Here is a 19577-nt window from a genome sequence, read left to right as displayed (position 1 = left end):
ATGAGAGTTTTTGGCTTTTCTCACTCAGAGTTGCTCTGACATTTTAATTCAGTTCAGTTTATTTATATAGCGCCAAATCACAAGAAATGTCATCTCAAGGCACTTCAATGATACAGTTCAATTAAAGAAATTAGAGTCCAATTCATTGTAATCATAATCCAATCCAATTAATTAGGTTAAAAATGTGTCCAATTCATACATAAAGAGCCAATTCAAAAACAATTTCCTAGCTAAGGAAACCAACAGATTGCACTGAAACTTGTCTTCAGTCCAATCTCCCGTCCTGAGCGTGCCTGAGGCGACTGTGGAGAGAAACGACCAGTGTTGTATAGTAACGAAGTAAAAATACTTCACTACTGTACTTAAGTATATTTTGGAATACTTTGTACTTTCCTCGAGTTTAAAATTTTTTGACAACTTTCACTTTTACTTCACTATATTTCCGAACTTAATTGCATACTTTTACTCCAATACATTTTCATTGTTCGGTTTAGTTACTCGTTACAAAAAAAGAGAGAGAGAGAGAGAGAGAGAGAGAGAGAGAGAGAGAAAGACAAACATTTTCTGTACTGAGTTATTTTGTTTATTTTATTAGAAAGGTTTACAAAAGGGGTTTCAAACTGGACTCCCTCTTCAGATGCCAGATAAGCTTCAGTTTTCTCCTATTTTTTTCTTGAAATTTTGTTTATAATGATGGCAATAGCAGTAGCAGTCTCTTTTGTTTCATTATTTTCTTAATGGTGTAATCTATGCCTCATTTTCAGCACTGACCTTACTTGAAGAAGAAAAACTCACAAAGTTTGTATTTTCTGTCTAAACCTGGTCTAAATTTGGCCTGCACTTAGTTGTGTGTAGATTTGAAGTGTATTTGGCCTTCAAAGTTTACCAAAGTATAAAAAATGTCGTTCAAACTGCATTTGCCTTGTTTACTTTTTACTTATACTTTTCATTACATTACTTAAGTACATCTATTTATACAGTAATTCTCATACTTAAGTACAAGACGTTTCGGATACTTTAAGACTTTAACTCAAGTAACATTTCAGTCAGTGACTTGGACTTTTACCAAAGTCATATTTTGGAGGGGTGCCTATACTTTCAGTACTTTATACAACACTGGAAACGACTCCCTTTGAACAGGAAGAAACCTCTGGCAGAACCAGACTCAGGAAGGGTGGCCATCCGCCTCCACCAGCTGGGGTTTGAGAAGACAGAAAAGAGGGGACAACAAACACTGTAACACCATTCAAAGGATACCTGTTGGAACAGGGAAACACCAGTTAATGACCACAATAATATCACATGTACATAATGTTGTAAGAAAAAAATAAAAAGGGGAAAAACAGAGGGCAAAGTCTTAAAGGTAGAGAGGGTGTCTGCTTCCTGAAGCCAAACTGGCAGCTGGTTCCACAGAGAGGGGCCTGATAACTGAAGGCTCTGCCTCCCAAACTGGCAGCTGGTTCCATAGAGAGGGGCCTGATAACTGAAGGCTCTGCCTCCCAAACTGGCAGCTGGTTCCACAGAGAGGGGCCTGATAACTGAAGGCTCTGCCTCCCAAACTGGCAGCCGGTTCCACAGAGAGGGGCCTGATAACTGAAGGCTCTGCCTCCCAAACTGGCAGCTGGTTCCACAGAGAGGGGCCTGATAACTGAAGGCTCTGCCTCCCAAACTGGCAGCTGGTTCCACAGAGAGGGGCCTGATAACTGAAGGCTCTGCCTCTCATTCTACTTTTAGAAACTCTGGGAACCTCAAGTAAACCTGCAGTTTGGGAACGAAGTGCTCTGTTAGGAAAATATCTTACAATGAGATCTTTAAGATATGATGGAGCTCGGTCATTAAGAGCTTTATATGTGAGGAGAAGAATCTTGAATTCTATTCTGAATTTAATTTAATTTAGTTTTTCTGCATCACTCTGAGACAGGATGTTCCTGATTTTAACAATATTACGAAGGTGAAAGAAGGCAGTCCTAGAAACCTGTTTTATATGCGAGTCAAATGATAAACTAATGGGAAAACCTCCTTGAACAGTCTGGTTGGGATTGGGTCTAAAACACAAGTTGATGGTTTAGAAGAGACTATTGCTGTCGTTAGTTCAGAGAGATCAACTGGGCAGAAGCCGTCTAAATACAAATCAGGTTCTAAAGATACTTCTAAAGCTGCTGTACTTGATGATACATCACTGATAATAGTGGGAAGGACTCCATCAATCTTCTCTCTGATAGAAACTATTTTATTGATAAAGAAGCTCATGAAATCATCACTGCTGAGAGTTAAAGGAAAACCTGGCTCAGCAGAGCTCGGACTCTTAGTCAGACTGGCTACAGCGCTGAAGAGAAACCTGGGATTATTCTTATTCTCTTCTATCAATGATGAATAATAAGCAGTTCTAGCTTTACGAAGGGCTTTCTTATACATTGTTAAACTATCTTTCCAGACTAACTGAGACTCTTCTAAATTAGAGGAACGCCACTGTCTCTCCAGCTTTCTTGCAGTCTGCTTTAAAGCACGCAGCTGTGAATTATACCAAGGAGCCAGCCTCTTCTGAGCAGAGTAGGTTAGATATTACAGCTTGCACAAGACCTCAGCAGGTTTTATGTCTGATTCGACACACATGATTTCAGTAACAAACACTCTGAACTCAAGATCATTATATAATTTCCCTTTGGGATAAAGAAAGTATTTTTCATTCATTCAGCAGTCTTCTGGCATCTCCTGAATTGATCCCCTACTTCAATTAGTGTCACATCAACTGTTTTATATATTATAGACCTGAGAACAGTCCAGGCACATCTTATCATCTGATTCTGATCTGATTGTCGTCGTCGTCCCCCAGCACAGTGTTATCAAGGGCCAGGACATAGAAATGGTAAAATCGTAAAAATATCTGGGCACCTGAATAGATGACCGATTTACGCTCAGGAAACTGGACAAAGTTCAGGTGGACAAAAACCTATTTTTACAGAGCTTTTATTCAGTCTGTTTTGACATTTTCTATTATCTGATGGTATGGTAACTTTACTATCAAAGAATAAATTGCACATTTAAAGATTGTGAATGTGGCCAATGAGATAGTGACAGTGAAGTTCAGTGGTCTTGCTGAACATTAGCCTAGACCCCACTCACCTTCTGTATGCTGAATACATGCTGTTACCATCTCCCTTACGCTCCAGAACTCTAAATGCTCTTAAACAGAGATCTAAAAATTCCTTCGTCCCTCTTTCCATTCAAGCACTCAACTCAAACAACAGGAGGAGGTAGCTCTTGTCCATTTCAGTGACCGCTTATTTATTTTTCACTTATTTATTATATAACTATTCTGGGTTTTTTTAATCTCTTCTCTAAATTGTTTGTAACTCTGGCAGAAGCCGTTGTTTTGCTTTGTATTAATTGTTGTGTGATTTGTGTTTTTTCCATGTGGTGTATCCTTACTGCACAAAATTTGGCCCTTTGGGACAAAGACTAAACTGAATTTAATTGATGTGTTAACTCCTCTGATGTTACATACTGCTCGTGTATTGAGCCATGTGCTGATTCATCTTATCCACCATTATACCTGACAGGAGCTCTCATGTTGTACAGAACCAATTTTTGGAACTCCCCCCTCCTGGGAATTTCTGCATGATCAGTACTGAGAAGGTGATCAGCAATGCAGAGGTACTGCAGGGGACTGTACTCTCACTGTTTCTCTTCAGTCTGTCCACCTTCCAGTACAACTCAGAGTCCCGTCATCTCCAGAAATACTCTGATTACATAATACTCTTATATTTTGAGTGATCGAAACATTCATTACTTTTCCAGACCTGCTTCATCTTATTCAGGTCAAGGTGACTAGAGCCTATCCCAGAAGCAAAGTGGACAGGTTAGCAGTCCATAACAGATGATCAAAACTTTGTTTAAATGACTAAATGTTTTGCCACCTCCTGAGCTCAAAATGTCTCCACAGGCCTCTACACTGACTGGCATTTTATGAACTCTGCACTGAAACACTTGGCCTTGCTGACATCTTTGCAATCTACCCCAATTACACTAAAAGTCTAACTATTCTCTTCAGCTATAGGACATCAGATTTAAGAATATCATCTCTGCTGTGTTTGTTTACAAGATTCACTAACATGATATACCATGACAGACATAATACAGCATTATAGAAATATGTTTATTGAAAATAGTCTTTCTGTATGACACTTTGATTTATCTAACTAAATATTTGTAAATAAAAGGTGGGAGCATGTCTTTGGGAATGGATTTATCAATGAAGACACTATCGATGCAAAGAGAAGATAGATGCAGTTAAGTGAGGCCCCGCTAGTAGATTCCTTTATTCAACACCCTTCATGAACTCCAGGAACTCTGTCAAAGACAACAAAGAAGTAAAAGTATTACATGTATGACCACACAGAAGAGGAAAATACATGACAACTTATTAAAATACCATTGTAATGCATACATTTTCATGAAAATGTGGTTTTATCTTAAAAAAATCTAATAGGAAAATAATCCATCCATTCATCTAGTTCTATAGCTGCTATATCCAAATCAGGGTTGAGGGGGAGGAGGGGGCTGGAGCTAATCTCACATGCCACTGGATGAGAGGCAGGGTACACCCTGGACAGGTTGCTGGGCCCTCACAGAACCAACACAGAAAAACAACCATCCACACTCACTCCTACAGTCAACTTTGAATTACCAATTAACCTAATATGCATATTTATGGAGTACCCAGAGAGAACCCATACATGCATGTGTAGAGCATGCAAACTCCACACAGAAGGAACCCAGCTGAAACTCAAACTAAATACCTTCTTGCTGTGAGGTGACAATCATCACACCACAACATAGGCCTATAAAGAAATAAAAATACTGCAATCTATAAAAAAGTTTTGATATCTGCAGTATATTGGCTCAGTTCTCTTCTCTTTTTCCTCACACCACAATGAATATCTCTCTGATGGACATTATTTCTTATCTTTGTCCTTTCCTGGTTGTTTTGACATCTATTAAGCTCATATTTTTCAGGGGGTGGTCTATTGTGTGTGCATTTACATGTTTGATATCTTAAACATCAAAACAGCTGTGTGGATCCATATTTCTTATTGGTAAACTCGTCCTTTCCTGGCTGCTCTCCTTCATGTTGTGATACTAATGCGCTGTGATTGTTTAAGCTGTACAAAATTCTGATACTAAACAGCTCTAGCTGATACTGCCATAGACCTGTTTTTTTTTCACTGCTACATGGTCCTACAGTTAGAGTCACTGGGGCTGTTAATCTGCTAGTTGCACTTTAACCAAATCTAAAGTTGATACTGTTTACAATTTAGAGGGGGCATCCAAGTTTTAGTGCATAAGAATTCAGTCTGGATATCTGACACTGAAGGTCCATCCATCCATCCATCCATCCATCCATCCATCCATCCATCCATTATCTTCCGCTGGTCCGGGGATCGGGTCGCGGGGGCAGCAGCTTGAGCAAAGAGACCCAGACGTCCCTGTCCCCGGCCACTTCCTCCAGCTCTTCTGGGGGGACCCCGAGGCGTTCCCAGGCCAGCTGAGAAACATAGTCTCTCCAACGTGTGCTGGGTCTTCCTCGGGGCCTCCTCCCAGTGGGACGGGCCCGGAACACCTCACCGGGGAGGCGTCCAGGAGGCATCCTAACCAGATGCCCGAGCCACCTCATCTGACTCCTCTGGATGCGGAGGAGCAGCGGTTCTACTCCGAGCCTCTCCCGGATGACCGAGCTTCTCACCCTATCTCTAAGGGAGAGCCCAGACACCCTGTGGAGGAAACTCATTTCGGCCACTTGTATTCGCGATCTCGTTCTTTCGGTCACTACCCACAGCTCGTGACCATAGGTGAGGGTAGGAACATAGATTGACCGGTAAATCGAGAGCTTGGCCTTCTGGCTCAGCTCCTTCTTCACCACGACGGGCCGGTGCAGAGCCGCATCACTGCAGACGCCGCACCGATCCGCCTGTCAATCTCCTGCTCCATTCATCCCTCACTCGTGAACAAGACCCCGAGATACTTGAACTCCTCCACTTGGGGAAGGATCTTATTCCCAACCCGGAGAGGGCATTCCACCCTTTTCCAGCTGAGGACTATGGTCTTGGAGGTGCTGATTCTCATCCCAGCCGCTTCACACTTGGCTGCGAACCGGGGTCCGGCACTCCATACTCCCGGAGCACCCCCCACAGGAATCCCTAAGGGACGCGGTCGAACGCCTTCTCCAAGTCCACAAAACACATGTAGACCGGTTGGGCGAACTCCCAGCACACCTCCAGGATCCTGCTGAGGGTGTAGAGCTGGTCCACTGTTCCATGGCCAGGACCAAATCCACACTGCACCTCCTGAATCCGAGATTCAACAATCCGACGGATCGTCCTCTCCAGTAACCCCGAATAGACCTTACCACACTGAGGGTGCCCAACAATTTTATGAATCAACATCCCTGATGAAGTATTGATAGGGATTTATGTTTGGAATTGGCAAAGATGACATACTGATGACAAGGGGTTTCAAATGTAAATGTATTCAAAATATCACTATTGCTTTCTGTTTTGTGGCAGCCCTTTCCATATATTTTATTCACTCCTACCCAATGTTCACACACACACACACACACACACACACACACACACACACACACACACACTGTATGTCAAAGATAAATGACATTATCTATGATAGAGGAAGTTCAAAGTGACTCTCAGAGGTTTTCTCACACAGTCTACAGCCTCATGTACCATCAGGGCAACACATCACATGCACAAGCAGCGTTTAAGCCTTGCTTTCTTTGATGAAGTACCAGGGTAGTGGTAGATAGAGGTGTTTCTGCTGCGTGGGACAGAACACACTCTTGTTGCGAAGTAAAAACAACTGGTGGAGTCAGTCCATTCTTCCTATGCCACAATGTCATCAGGTGGGAAACTGATTTTGGCATGACATAAGAAAAAGCATAAAGATATATATAGATATCCATATGTATATAGATGTATATACATATATAGATATAGTAAATATTTGTGGCAGAATGAATGAAATCTGTCAATTTCCTCTTGATTGCTAATTAACTGAGGTGGACAACAACAGGAACTTTATAAACACATTAAAATGAAAATAAAACTATGTTAAATAGGGCTCAACAAGAAAGCTAACAACCTAGATTAATAGTTTACTTAGTTCAAATATGACTTCCACTTACAGTTGGACAGTGATAAACAGTGTTCATCTGTTCAATTCAATAGAACAGATGAACACTGGGGTTTTAATTGAACCCTTCTTCATTCGCTTGCTGTTTTGGATACAACGCACCTAACAGTTTTTTCTTTGTTTTAAGGATAAAGTTACTGGGTGGATTGCATTCATGCAGCCTTTTCCTTGTTTTGTTGATTCATTTGAAAGTGTTTTTAGACTGCTAGCCATATTCACCAATTCAAACTCTCCCTGGTTTATACAATTCTTCAGTCTATGCAGTTCTTTTTTTTTAAAATCATACCCAACCTACAGAAATTGAACCATCCCTCTGACCGTTAGACAACTCCTCTACCTTCTGAAACACAGCTGCCCATGGGAGTTTAAAATCTGCATTAACACCTGCCAAAATACATTTATTGCACCAGCTAAATGTCTACATAAACTATATAAAAACAGTGATACTGACACGAGGAAACTGGAGAATAAAAGGAAGTCCAGCCAGAGTCCAAACCTGAACCCCAGGTGATGACGAGGGAGATTCAAAGCTCAGTTATCTGGCGATCATCAGAGAAGATGAGCATTCAATAATCCCAGCGGATATGTGCAATATACTTCTAATATATCATTCTAACAACCTGTTTAAGTAAATATATAAAAGTGACAATTGTGCTGACATGTTAAAGTGTTATAGCTGTTGACATTAAGGAGACGCTCATATATTATACAACCATTAAAAAAAATAAAAATGAAAAAAAAATGTCAGTTTACTTGTATGTTTGGATGTTCATCCTATGTCTAAGTAGCCTCCTTGGTCTTACAATTCAGAAGTAAAGCCTGTTGAAATGGACAGGAGAGTACATGTTTGAAGTTACTTCTGAGGTCAGAAAGATGTCAACCTGTGGTGGTATATACTGCCTCTGACCTTTGACTCCCTTTGAACTTGTACATTCAAATGAGGACAAAAAAATGAATGAATGGCTGCATCAATATATTCTGACTTGAGTGTTTTTCAAAAATCTTCTTCTGTCATCTTCTGATATTGTTGTGTTTACAGAGACGTACACACCTGAGAAAGATAAATAATCATTGAAATATCTTAGACGCAGTACTTCCTTTCACCTTTAGGTGGCTCTGTGGGACTGGACCAGTGAGGGAAATAATGTCAAAGAAAGAATGGACAGAGAGAAGTATGTTAACTCATCCACTAAATGGTCAGGCTGTCTGAAATTTCAGCTGAAACTTTTCATTCACCATACATTTGTCATGAGTATACATCAGAGGTAGTTCACAAAATCTGCACACACACATATAACCTCTCACCCAGTGGCAGCTGGGATAGGCTCCAGCCCCCCCCCTCAGCCCTGAATTGGATTAAGTGGGTATAGGAAATGGATGGATGGATGTGTATATGTATGCATAATGTGCCTAATTGTATTTGTTTAAATTTCAGTGTGAGCTATTGCATGATATCATAAGGTTGTGCTGCTCATGAGCTGGTTACCATACCGTCATAATCAATTTTGCCATCGTTGTTTTTGTCTCCATCTTTCATCAGCTCCTCTATGTCATCTTCAGTGATGGCCTCGCCAGTGGAATCCAGCATGGTCTTCAGCTCCTCTAGGTCTATGTAACCGTCTCCATTCCTTAACACAAGATAAATGCTGGCTTAGATTATTTAGCACAGATCTGTTCTGAGTGTGCTGTGTTAAACCACTTTATCTCTGTCATGGTCTTTCAATGATACTGTGTTTTCCAAGCCAGCTTGAAGTCCTCAGGCTCCTGTTTCGCTCTGATGACTGATTCCTTCCCTTGTACAGCTGTCTTTCCTCTCGCCAATGCCAGATCGTCAGAGATTTTTCTGCTTTGCAAATACTGTATCCCATTTTGTTTTTGCCCTTGGGTTTTTGAGCCTGTTGTGAGTAAAGTCTTTCTGAGCTTTGCATTGTTTCTCACGACTCGTGATATTTTTCTTCTTTTTTTTTCTGGATTTAACAGTGTAAGGATTAAGATCTTTCATTGATCCCAGCTCGTCTCCCAGCACTCACCACTCGTTGTCCAGTGACCCGTCGACTGGTCCGTCCTATCTGTAATCCTGGAGAGATCTCAACAAATCTTTGGTACATCATTTTCAATGCTAAATTCTATCTCCTCAGTTCAGCAAAATGCTCACCTGTCTTATTCATCTCCACAGAGAAACCAATCAGATCTCTGAGACCTTGGAAGCCTGAGTTTGCTGTTGCTGTCCTCAACATCTACTTTGAAGTTTTCAATAAATTCAATGACCCAGTTCTTAGTTGTCTGTGTTTCTGTGGGTCCAGTCTGCCACTCGTTACACTTTTTGACATGGTCTGGTGAGTAGTTGCATTGTGGCCACAAATCAATGTTTTCAAGAGTAATGTTTTACAATGTTTAAAACATCATCTCAATCGGTTAGTGGGAGATGGTACTTGGTTTCTATTGACCTAGAGGGGTTTTATTCAGATTTTGAAGTGGGTCTGTGTGGTGTCAGAAGTAATGTTAAAAACCTACTTGTCAAACATGCGGAAAAGTTCAGCCAACTCCTCCTCTGCTTTTCCTTTGCTCTCCTCCTTCATGCAGCGAACCATCATAACCAAGAATTCATCAAAATCTACAGTGCCACTACCTGTGAACAAACGGCATTATATAATAAAGACTCTATTCTTGGTATCATAGATTCAGCAACTACTCAGTTAGCCCTTTTAAATCATGCCATGAAACAAACATGCTCCCAATGGCTACAATGATGTGACCTAACATGCTGAAATGTGACGTACCATCTTCATCCACCTCATCAATCATCTCTTGTAACTCCTCGGGGGTTGGATTCTGTCCCAGCATTCTCATCACTTTCCCTAACTCTTTTGTGCTGATGCAGCCATCTTCAGCATCCTGGATGAAGATGTCAAAGGCAGCCTTGAACTCTAGAAAGGACGCAGCAGTAGTTATTGAAAAGGTTTTGCAGTTACTCACAACAAACATAGAAATCAATCTTGAGAATTTAAGGGGAGATAAAAATAGAGCCTCACCATTACAAAACAACAAACCAGTAGGATCAGCCAAGTAAAGCAAACGCTGGTGTGGCATTATTTAAAGAAAAATGAATGAATAAAAAGCAAGTCTTTATGACTTGAAACCCATTTGCCATTGTGCCACAGCTCCTCTGACTCTAGCCCACCTTGAAGCACGGATGAAATCTACTCTCAAAACTCTCTGTTTGTTTATCGGTCACATGTGGCTGCAGATGTTGTCGTCCATCTGCTTCTCACTGTCTCATGACTTGGCGTTGGTGGCTTTGTGAGGAATCTGTTTTTTTTACTTTTCTAACTTTTACTACCATCAAATATCTTCTGTTGAGTGAGCAGTTGCTCAGAATGGATGTCAGTATATCTTCTGTCTCCTGAGTTGCTGACTGTCTGTGAGACCTCAGTTTGTAAGACTGCGGAGCATCCTGTCGAGGGGACCTTTTACATAGCGCTGGGAGCTGCGCTCCTCTTTCTGACCCATTCATGTTTGTCTTGAACAATGCAAGAACATTTCTGCCTGTTATTTCCATAGACAGATATGCGTAGACGCCGCATTGAGCACTGAATCGTGCGTCCACTGCATGGAAGTATACCAACCGGTTTACAGTACAAACCAGATCTCATGGCATTACCTTTCACAGGTTAGAATGAAAAATGACTTTTGATTGAATTTGGCCATTATAACGCCATTTTACGAACAGAATTTGCTGACTTTGTGGCTAAAACTATGAAGTCCCGCGCATAATACTGTGAATGATTGATTGTTAGTTGCTTTGCTAACTTTTCTCATACTATGTAGGTTTCCCAAAGATCAAAGATGAGGAAATGCGGTGGATCTTCAGATCCGGAGCAACAGGTGTATCAGGGTAGAGCGGACCTTTCAAGCTAACCTTAATGGTAACCAAGCAAATCAACCACGATTTCAAACACAACAGTACTTTGCAACACACTGTATGAGTAAATCGGTCGCAATGTGAGGCACAAGCTCATGATTTCTGTGCTCACACTGTAGGGTCCGATCCTCGGGTATGACCTGAGTGCTCACACTGGCATTAAACAGGAACGTTTGCAAAATCGCACAGTGTATTCCAGGCTTTAGACTCACTCCACTTCCAGGCAAACATCTGAAAGTGAAACATAAGCTTACCCAGATTAGGATGATATATGTTCATCAATGCCCCCCGTGTAGATATAAGTGTGTATATATGTTCAATATTTATCATCACAGTAACAGTGTTAGACACATTAGTAGCTGTAAACACTCATAAAAACATTAGAAAAATACATACGTTTTTATATGTGTTTACCTATATCCTAAAAATAAGGAGTAAACATTTATAATCATCACTTTAAAAGTTCCATACGTTGTTTTTGGTACCTCTTTGTTTCCCAAATATATTAGTGTGTCTGTGTGAATGGGTGAATAAGAGGCATTAACTTAAAGCACTTTGTAGAAATGCGCAGTATGAAGTTCAGTCCATTTCCTTTTATTAGTTTACGGGGCAGATCTGCCACATCCAATATGGCGGACGCGCTGATGTATTGCAGCAACGGAGCAACCTGCTCAAAGAGGCGTCCATGTATATATGTCTATGGTTATTTCAGTCACTGTTGGATGCCATTTTACTAGTTGCCTTGGTTACATGTAAACACGGCAAGTTACAATGAAATGTTACTTCCTGGTTGGCTTTAGGAAACATTACTTGGTTATTGTTAGAAAATAGAAAATATCATCATCAATCCATCCATCCATTTTCTTCTGCTTATGAGAGGTTGGGTCATGGACGCAACTCCAGGAGGGAAACCCAAACATCCCTCTCCCCAGCAAAACTCTCAAGCTCCTTGGAGATCCCAGGACATTCCTAGGCCAGAGGTAATTTATGATCTCTCTACCAAGATCTGGATGTGCCCCAGTGTCTCCTGCCATTTGGATGTGCCTAAAAAAACCTTGACAGATAAGCGATCTGAGGCATCCTACTTAGTTCTCCAAACCACCTCAGCTGACTCATTTCGATGCAGAGAAATAGCAGCTCTACTTCAAGCTCCCTCCAGATGTACAAGCCCCTAACCCTATCTCTAAGGCTGTGCCCAGCCACCCTGCGAAAAACCTGACCGCTTGTATCTGCAATCTTATTCTTTTGGTCACTACTCAAATCTCTTGATCAAAGGTGAGGGTTGGAATGAAGATGGACTAGTAAAGTGAAAGCTTTGCATTTTGGTTTATCTCCCTCTTTACTGATGAAGCCCCAGTCCATCTGTCCGTCTCCCGCTCCAAGTTGCCATTACTTGTGAGTTAGATCGGAAGGCACCTCCACTTGAGAAAATTACCCAGATCCAGAAGAAGACTTTCATCCTGGCAACTTCACATTTGGCTGTGAACCAATCCAGTACACACTGATGGCCACGCCTTGGAAATGACAACAGAACCAATTTATCCACAAAGAACAGAATACAGCCCTGAGCTTCAGAAACCAGACCTTGCTTTCCATTTCTGAACTACCAAAGCGTTTGTCAGAATTTCCTTAGGCCAGCCAAAAGTCTATCTTCATGGTCTCACTGATTTCCTCACATGCCTGAGTTTTAGCTTTTGGAACCACAGATTGTACAAGTATCTGTCAGCTGCTTTAGGTGATCCCTGACTAGGGCTGCAACTAACGACTATTTTAATAGTCGACTAGTCACCGACTATTGAAACAATTTGTCGACTAATCGGATAATTATTATTATTTTTATTTTATTTAGCATGAAGTTGCTTTAATTATGTGGCAAATGATAATAAACACAAGAAAGATGGGTACTTCAATGAAAAATGCATCTTTTATTCAACTTTGCTGCTGATTCATGCAAAAAGTAAATAAAAAGGTCCCATCTAAAACCAATTAGGCACAGTGCTCGGTCAGTACAGACATAAATCCATAAATAACTAAACCTCTGTCCATTATAAAATGTACATCAAAAACAAAACGTATTGGCTTGAATGTTACTTGAATGTTACCGAGGCGAGTCGGACTCCGTTTCGTTCAACTACCCGACGTGCTTTCTCTTTAAATGTTCATGGAAAACCTTGCAAGTAATCTTTTTATTCGCATTATCCAGGCTAAAATGCTCCCAAACTTTAGAAGTTTTGCTACGCGTAGCGAATGTGTTGGACGCCGCCATCTCTGTGTACGTTACCGTTACATTGTGCACGTGCGACTCTCGGCAGAGATTGTAATTAAGTGTGATGCCTCACTCTGTTGGAAAAACACGTCTGCCGACAATAGTCGACAATGGAATTCATTGTCGACTATTTCTATTGTCGATTTTTGTCGACAATGTCGACGAATCGTTGCAGCCCTATCCCTGACACAACCAAACTCAAAAGGCCTCCCTTTCAGGTTCATAGCTTCCCTCACCACCTGCGTCCATACATACATACACGACGTGGGTCCCTCAGTTGCTGCTATGACAGGCACTGATGACCTTCTGACCACAGCTTTTGTAGTTTACATCCACAATGGAAGCTCTGAACATGGCCCCTTCGGATTTCCAGCCTCTCCTGGCAGGTATGAAAAACTCTTCCAAAGGTGTGTGTTGAAGATGTCCTGTACAGGGACCTCCACGATGTTCACCCAAATTACAAGTATGGGTTTACCAAGTTTGTCTTCTCCACCATTGGATTCAACTCACCACCAGGTGGTGTTCACATGACAGCTCTGCCTCCCTTCTCAACCGAGTGCCCAAGATGTACGGCCATACGTCTCATGATATGACTAAGAAATCGATCACTGACTTTTGGCCTAAGGTGACTTGGTACCAAGTACACTCATGCCCCATCTTATGTCTGAAAATGGTGTTCATTATGGACAATGTATGACGTCCAACAATGAAACACCACTCGGTTGCAATCAGAGGACCCTTCCCACCAATCACGCTCCTCCAGTCCAGTCACTATCCAGGTAGTTAGTTCCAGAGCCCACACTATACGAGGAGGTTGCCAGGGTAGTCGAAATATTCCTCAACTAGATCTAGTTGGTACCACTCCATATCACACACAAGCTCAGGACACTTTCCTGCCAGTGAGGTGACATTCCATGTCCCAAAAGCCAGTTTTGTGATGCTGGGAATTGGCACACCAAAGCTCCCACCTTTGCCTTCCACCTAGCTATTGCACCCGTCTTTAATGTTTCTCCCCACAGTTGGTGAGCACCTTGAGGAGGGGCTCCACTCTTCAGTTATGGTTACACTTTTGGAAGTGAGGTCTAACTCCACAAAATGTAAACAAAATGCAGAAAAATCCAGAGAGGGTGTGTCAGAGGGTATCATCACAAAATGCTTTCAAATGAAGAGTAAAACAGTTGTTCTTTTTGCGCCTTGATGCCATTCTCATGACTCAACACTCAACACTTCCTGGCACAGGAGAGAGGAAGCTAAGCCTTATATGGGCGTGGCGGATGCAAATCTACTATCCTCGTGCACGTGCACTTAAATACGCACGGGTGGCATGCATCATTTACGCAGGTCGTTTACACACTTTTTCCGAAGTATGGTCCTTGGTATTCATACTTACAGATATGTTATTATATATTATCTTTATATATTATCAAGTACATAACAATAATTGTCAACTAAAGTAGTAATAACATGTTAAACATTATCATTTATTCTAAAATATCATAAGAAGGTACAATGGCCTCACCATTTTTCTGTTCTTCTGTCAAGTTCTCTACCTGGAGGGGGAAAGAAAAATAACAAGTATTTCAAATATGTATATATAACTGTATTTTCCTTTTTACAAAACTATGGTTTGACTGGAACCTCAGTTCTCCAGTTTGTGCTTGTCTCAGACCGGTTGAACTGTAATGTGACACTAGCTCCACTTGCTATTCTTGCTTTCTGGGTGTGGAGAGTTGAGGTGGTCAGCTGTCCCTGCCTGGCTGTTCTTTGTTCTATTGTCAGACACAGAAATATGATCTAATCACAGTAGTCTTGCTGTACTCTGTCAGGCCTTTAAACACCTGTTCTTGCACTTACGGCTCAACTCTTGTCTTATGTTATCACAAAGCATTATTTTATGTAGAAAAATTATAATTGCAGTCATAACAGGAAAAATAAATGTCCTTATTTTATTACTTACATTTTGATATTTTATTGACTAAATTGACAATTTCATTATATTGCCAAAATGTCTTCTGCTCACCATTGGAATAAAAATAGAACACATTGATAGTTTTTTATTGGCCACGAGAACTTTTATTTAAAGGTAATCATTATGAAATAATTAAGGGCAAAAAAACACAGTTTTATTTGTTGGATGTTTTCTGTTCAAATTAATGCATAAAATGCCACAGACCTCATTATTCTAAATGATAGTTTTAGAACTCATTACAAACATACATTTGAAATATTTTCCCTTTCTGAAGTTGATCAATTTGGCCTAAAAATGTTACTATTTTAAATTTTAGCTTACTAATATAAGTAAACAATAATTACATATTTAGCTAAATTAAATATATTACATTTATTACACAACTCTGAAACCTAAAATTGCAATGCACACAATATGAGAAAATGTAGGTGTATTTTGTACACTTCATGTGATTTTATCAATATTTTCATAAATAGAACAAATAATACAATAATTTTTACTGTTGAATATTTATGAATCTTTACTTCAAAGTACATTTTCATTTGAGAGATAAATAAAACTATCAGACCTAACTTAGGTGGTACTTACCGCTGCTTTATATACATCATCCATGACTGCTGGTCCTCTCTGGTCTCTGTCACACTACTACACTCAGTTCAGGACAAGCACTGGCAAGAATACTTTCCTCAGTCTTTTTTGTTGAGTCGTGTGGCCCTAAAAAGCTCCTGACACATCTTGCAACATTCAAGGACGATGGAGGGAGGAGTGACAGACAGAGAGAGAGAGAGAAGGAGAGAGAGAAAATAAAAGAGAAGAGGTATCTATAAATGGGAAATAACAGAAGACACCCAAAAATAGTGGAGCACTGACAGCAGCACCTATGACGATATGCTATATTTAGGATTATAAACTGCTTCTATGTTCAGCAAGGGACGGCTCAGGTGGTAGAGAGGGTATCTTCCAATCATATGATAGCTGGTTTGATCCCCAGTTCCACCATGTGCCAAAGTGTCCTTGGGCAAAGCACAGTGATAGTAGTTTTTAAAGATGAATTGTCATATATATATAGATACACAATGGTTGTAGCCCAGGTGGAAGAGCAGTCTACCAACTGGAAGGTTGGTGGTTTGACACATGTCCAAATGTCCTTGAGCAAGGAAATGAACCCCATGTTGCCTGTAGATGGGTCCATCTGTGCATGAATGTGTGTGCGTGGAAGAAAAGCAATGTGCAGCCTATATGGACTAAAATGTGCTGTATGAATGCGTGTATGAATGGGTGAATGTGGCATGTAGTAAAAAGTGCTTTGAGTGGTCAGCTAGACTAGAAAAGCGCTATACAAGTACAGTCCATTTACCTAATCAATTACTTAATTGCACTGTGGTTCTGTGGTGAGCACTGTCGCCTCACAGCAAGATGGTCTCTGGTTTGAATCCCAGCTGGGGTTTTTCTGTGTGGAGTTTGCATGTTCTCCCCATACATGCGTGGTCACTCCAGGTACTCCAGCTTCCTCCCACCGTCCAAAATCATGCATGTCAGGCTAATTGGTGATTCTAAATGGACCCTCGGAGTGAGTGTGCATGGTTGTTTGTTGTGTGGCCCTGTGATAGATTGGTGACTTGTCCACTGTGTACCCTGCCTCTTGCCCAATGATAACTGGGATAGATCTACAGTATATATATAGATATGTATAAATATGATATTTCTGATGATTAGGGGTTTCAGATGCACATTCTAGAGGTAGCAAACGTTTTTCTGCACCATGTGCCTGATTTTTAGAATGTTGCATTGGTGAACGAAAGCAGTCCCAGAGAACTGTCCCATCTGGAGTTAAAGGTCATACCCTGGTCAAATACTTCAAACTACCATTCATTTAGGAAGTTGTATGATTGCATGGATTATTGAGAAAATATATTTGTTATAGTCTTTCTGGTTTTGACTTAGTCTTTTGATTCATTGGTTTCTTAAGTCTTGGTCTTAACCATTCATCAGTGTACCCTTTGCACTCTATTTACTTTGCTTCCTGTTTTATTTTGTAGAGTTTCCTCTCACATGTATTCTGTTGCATTTACTTCCTGTGTCACACCAGGTTTTCATTGACTGATTACTGTCTATGAAGATTCTCAGTCATCCAGGTCATGGTGATCACAAGAGCTCGAATAAGGGCAAATTGACTTTTTCTTGGATCTTGAAGATGTTTCGCCTCTCATCTGAAAGGCTTCTTCAGTTCTGAACTTGATGTTGGGGGGTATCAGCTGATAAGCAGAGAGGGTCGTTCCAGTCACATGTGTCACTGACCCCCCTGATCGATGTGCATGTTGTTAGAGTCATTACCACCTCTGAACTGTCTCCCTGCCTGACAGGGAGAGTTCTGGCCACAGGATCCAGGCTGGGAATGCTTGTGAAACTGCCTGGAGAGGAGAGACCATGCTGCTCTGTAGGTGCTGGAAGGTGGTACCTGAGACCACCTCCTCTGTTCAAAGATGCTTCTTCCAGTTTAACATGGATGGCTCCTCTGTCAAACCATCTGTCTCCTCTGTCCAGAATGTGGACATTACTGTCCTCAGAGTCCCTTCTCCTTCAGATGGAGGTGCACTGCTGAGTCTGACCTGAAGAGGGGGCTCTCCTAAGTTGTGCCATGTGCCTGTGGAGCTGTTCTTTGGTCTCTCTAAAGCAGTGGTTCCCAAACGGTGTGCCGTGAGTCAAGTCCAGGTGTGCCGTGGGATTTTGTGACAACCATACGTTATTATCCCCCTACCCGAACCAGGGTTTGAATCCCATTCCCGCCTATCTTACCTCTTTTATTTCTCCCCCTACCCGAACCAGGGTTTGCATCCCCACCCCGCTGTGACTGGTGTGCAGTTGGTGAGAGGCTGAGGTAGCTTGTGGCTGTAAAAAGATGGTTGTTGTGGTGTGAGGAGCAGATCTATATAGGCAGTATAGGGAATTACTCACTGAGTCTGGTCCTTTATTTATTTTTTTTTTCGTTAGCACAAGTTTCTTGTGTTTACCTTGAATAGGGATGGCTCAGGTGATCCTGAAACATCCCATAGTTAAGCTGCTATCGGCAGCTTATGTTATATGTTTGTATGTCTATATGTTTGTTGTCCCCCCCCTTTCTGTCTTCTCAAACCCCAGCTGGTGGAGGCGGATGGCCACCCTTCCTGGTTCTGGTTCTGCCAGAGGTTTCTTCCTGTTAAAAGGGAGTCGTTTCTCTCCACAGTCGCCTCAGGCACGCTCAGGCCGGGAGATTGGACCGAAAAACAAAAAACAAAATTTTATGAATTATGATTATTATTAATTAATTGAATTCCAATTGGCTTGAATTGGACTTACTATCTAAGTGCCTTGAGATGACATTTGTTGTATTTGGCGCTATATAAATAAAAATGAGTTGAATTATTGCAATATACAACTACACAAAAATAATTATTTTTTAATTTACTATATCAGTACTTTGTATGTGCTCATTTCATAATACAGAGGCAAACTCTATACATAAAAACAATTATTTAAAAAAAAAATCCTCAGAGAACCCACATTTCGCTGTTAACACAGTTGTGTAGGTGGGAATTATGAGACGGTGACACATCAAAGGCTGAAGGACAACATGAAAACAGAGAAAGAGGGAAAATGGAGCGCTTTCTGGTGCGGAGCAAACCACCAACCACCAGAGCAGAGACTGCCGACAACCCACCACCGAATGCAACTGTCAGCTGACAGTATCATGACAGTTCCCCGTGTTATGGCTTCAGTTGGACCGGGGATGTCAGCAATCCTCAGCCCGAGTGCTTCCTGTTGGGAGAAGTTAGCTAATGCTAACTTAACTGCTAGTTAGCTAATGCTTCTGCATCGGACTACCCAAGCATCTCCCACCACGCGATGAGCAACTGCTTCTTTCCCCCACTACCTGCCTGTGTGAGCTGGCGTTCTCTACTCATGAAGAGCAGGAGGTCACGGCTCTCTGTTGAACAGGACTTGTGAGTGGTCCTCTGCTCAGTGCCACCGAGGATTAAAGAAATCTGCACGCCCCGACAGGCACTGTATCTCACTAATTTGTAAGTAGGCAAAATATTTACAATAGCACATGTTTCCATGCTGATTGCTGAAATGTTACATTGATAATTTATAGTTTAGGACCGTGGACAATGCAGCTTCCTTGCACTGACAGTTCTCTCTGCTGAATTTCTGCTGAGTTTCCTTTGCCTCATTTT

General features: G+C 41.3%; 1 protein-coding gene across 1 annotated transcript; it reads right to left on the bottom strand.

Annotated features, from left to right (window-relative positions):
* Positions 1 to 4137: 4137 nt before the first annotated feature.
* On the bottom strand, positions 4138 to 16122 carry LOC142390059 (troponin C, slow skeletal and cardiac muscles-like). The gene is made up of 6 exons (XM_075475409.1): positions 15952 to 16122; positions 14914 to 14944; positions 9987 to 10133; positions 9721 to 9835; positions 8698 to 8834; positions 4138 to 4350 (listed from the first exon to the last, which is right to left on the bottom strand). The coding sequence occupies exons 1-6, from the start codon at positions 15973 to 15975 to the stop codon at positions 4319 to 4321; spliced, it is 486 nt and encodes a 161-aa protein (XP_075331524.1). The 5' UTR covers positions 15976 to 16122; the 3' UTR covers positions 4138 to 4318.
* Between the last annotated feature and the right edge of the window lie 3455 nt (positions 16123 to 19577).

Source organism: Odontesthes bonariensis, chromosome 10, assembly GCF_027942865.1.
Source record: "Odontesthes bonariensis isolate fOdoBon6 chromosome 10, fOdoBon6.hap1, whole genome shotgun sequence".
In the NCBI taxonomy this organism is placed as follows: domain Eukaryota; kingdom Metazoa; phylum Chordata; class Actinopteri; order Atheriniformes; family Atherinopsidae; genus Odontesthes; species Odontesthes bonariensis.
The sequence above is the reverse complement of the archived record's forward strand: the minus strand, read 5'-3'. Positions and strand labels throughout refer to the sequence as shown.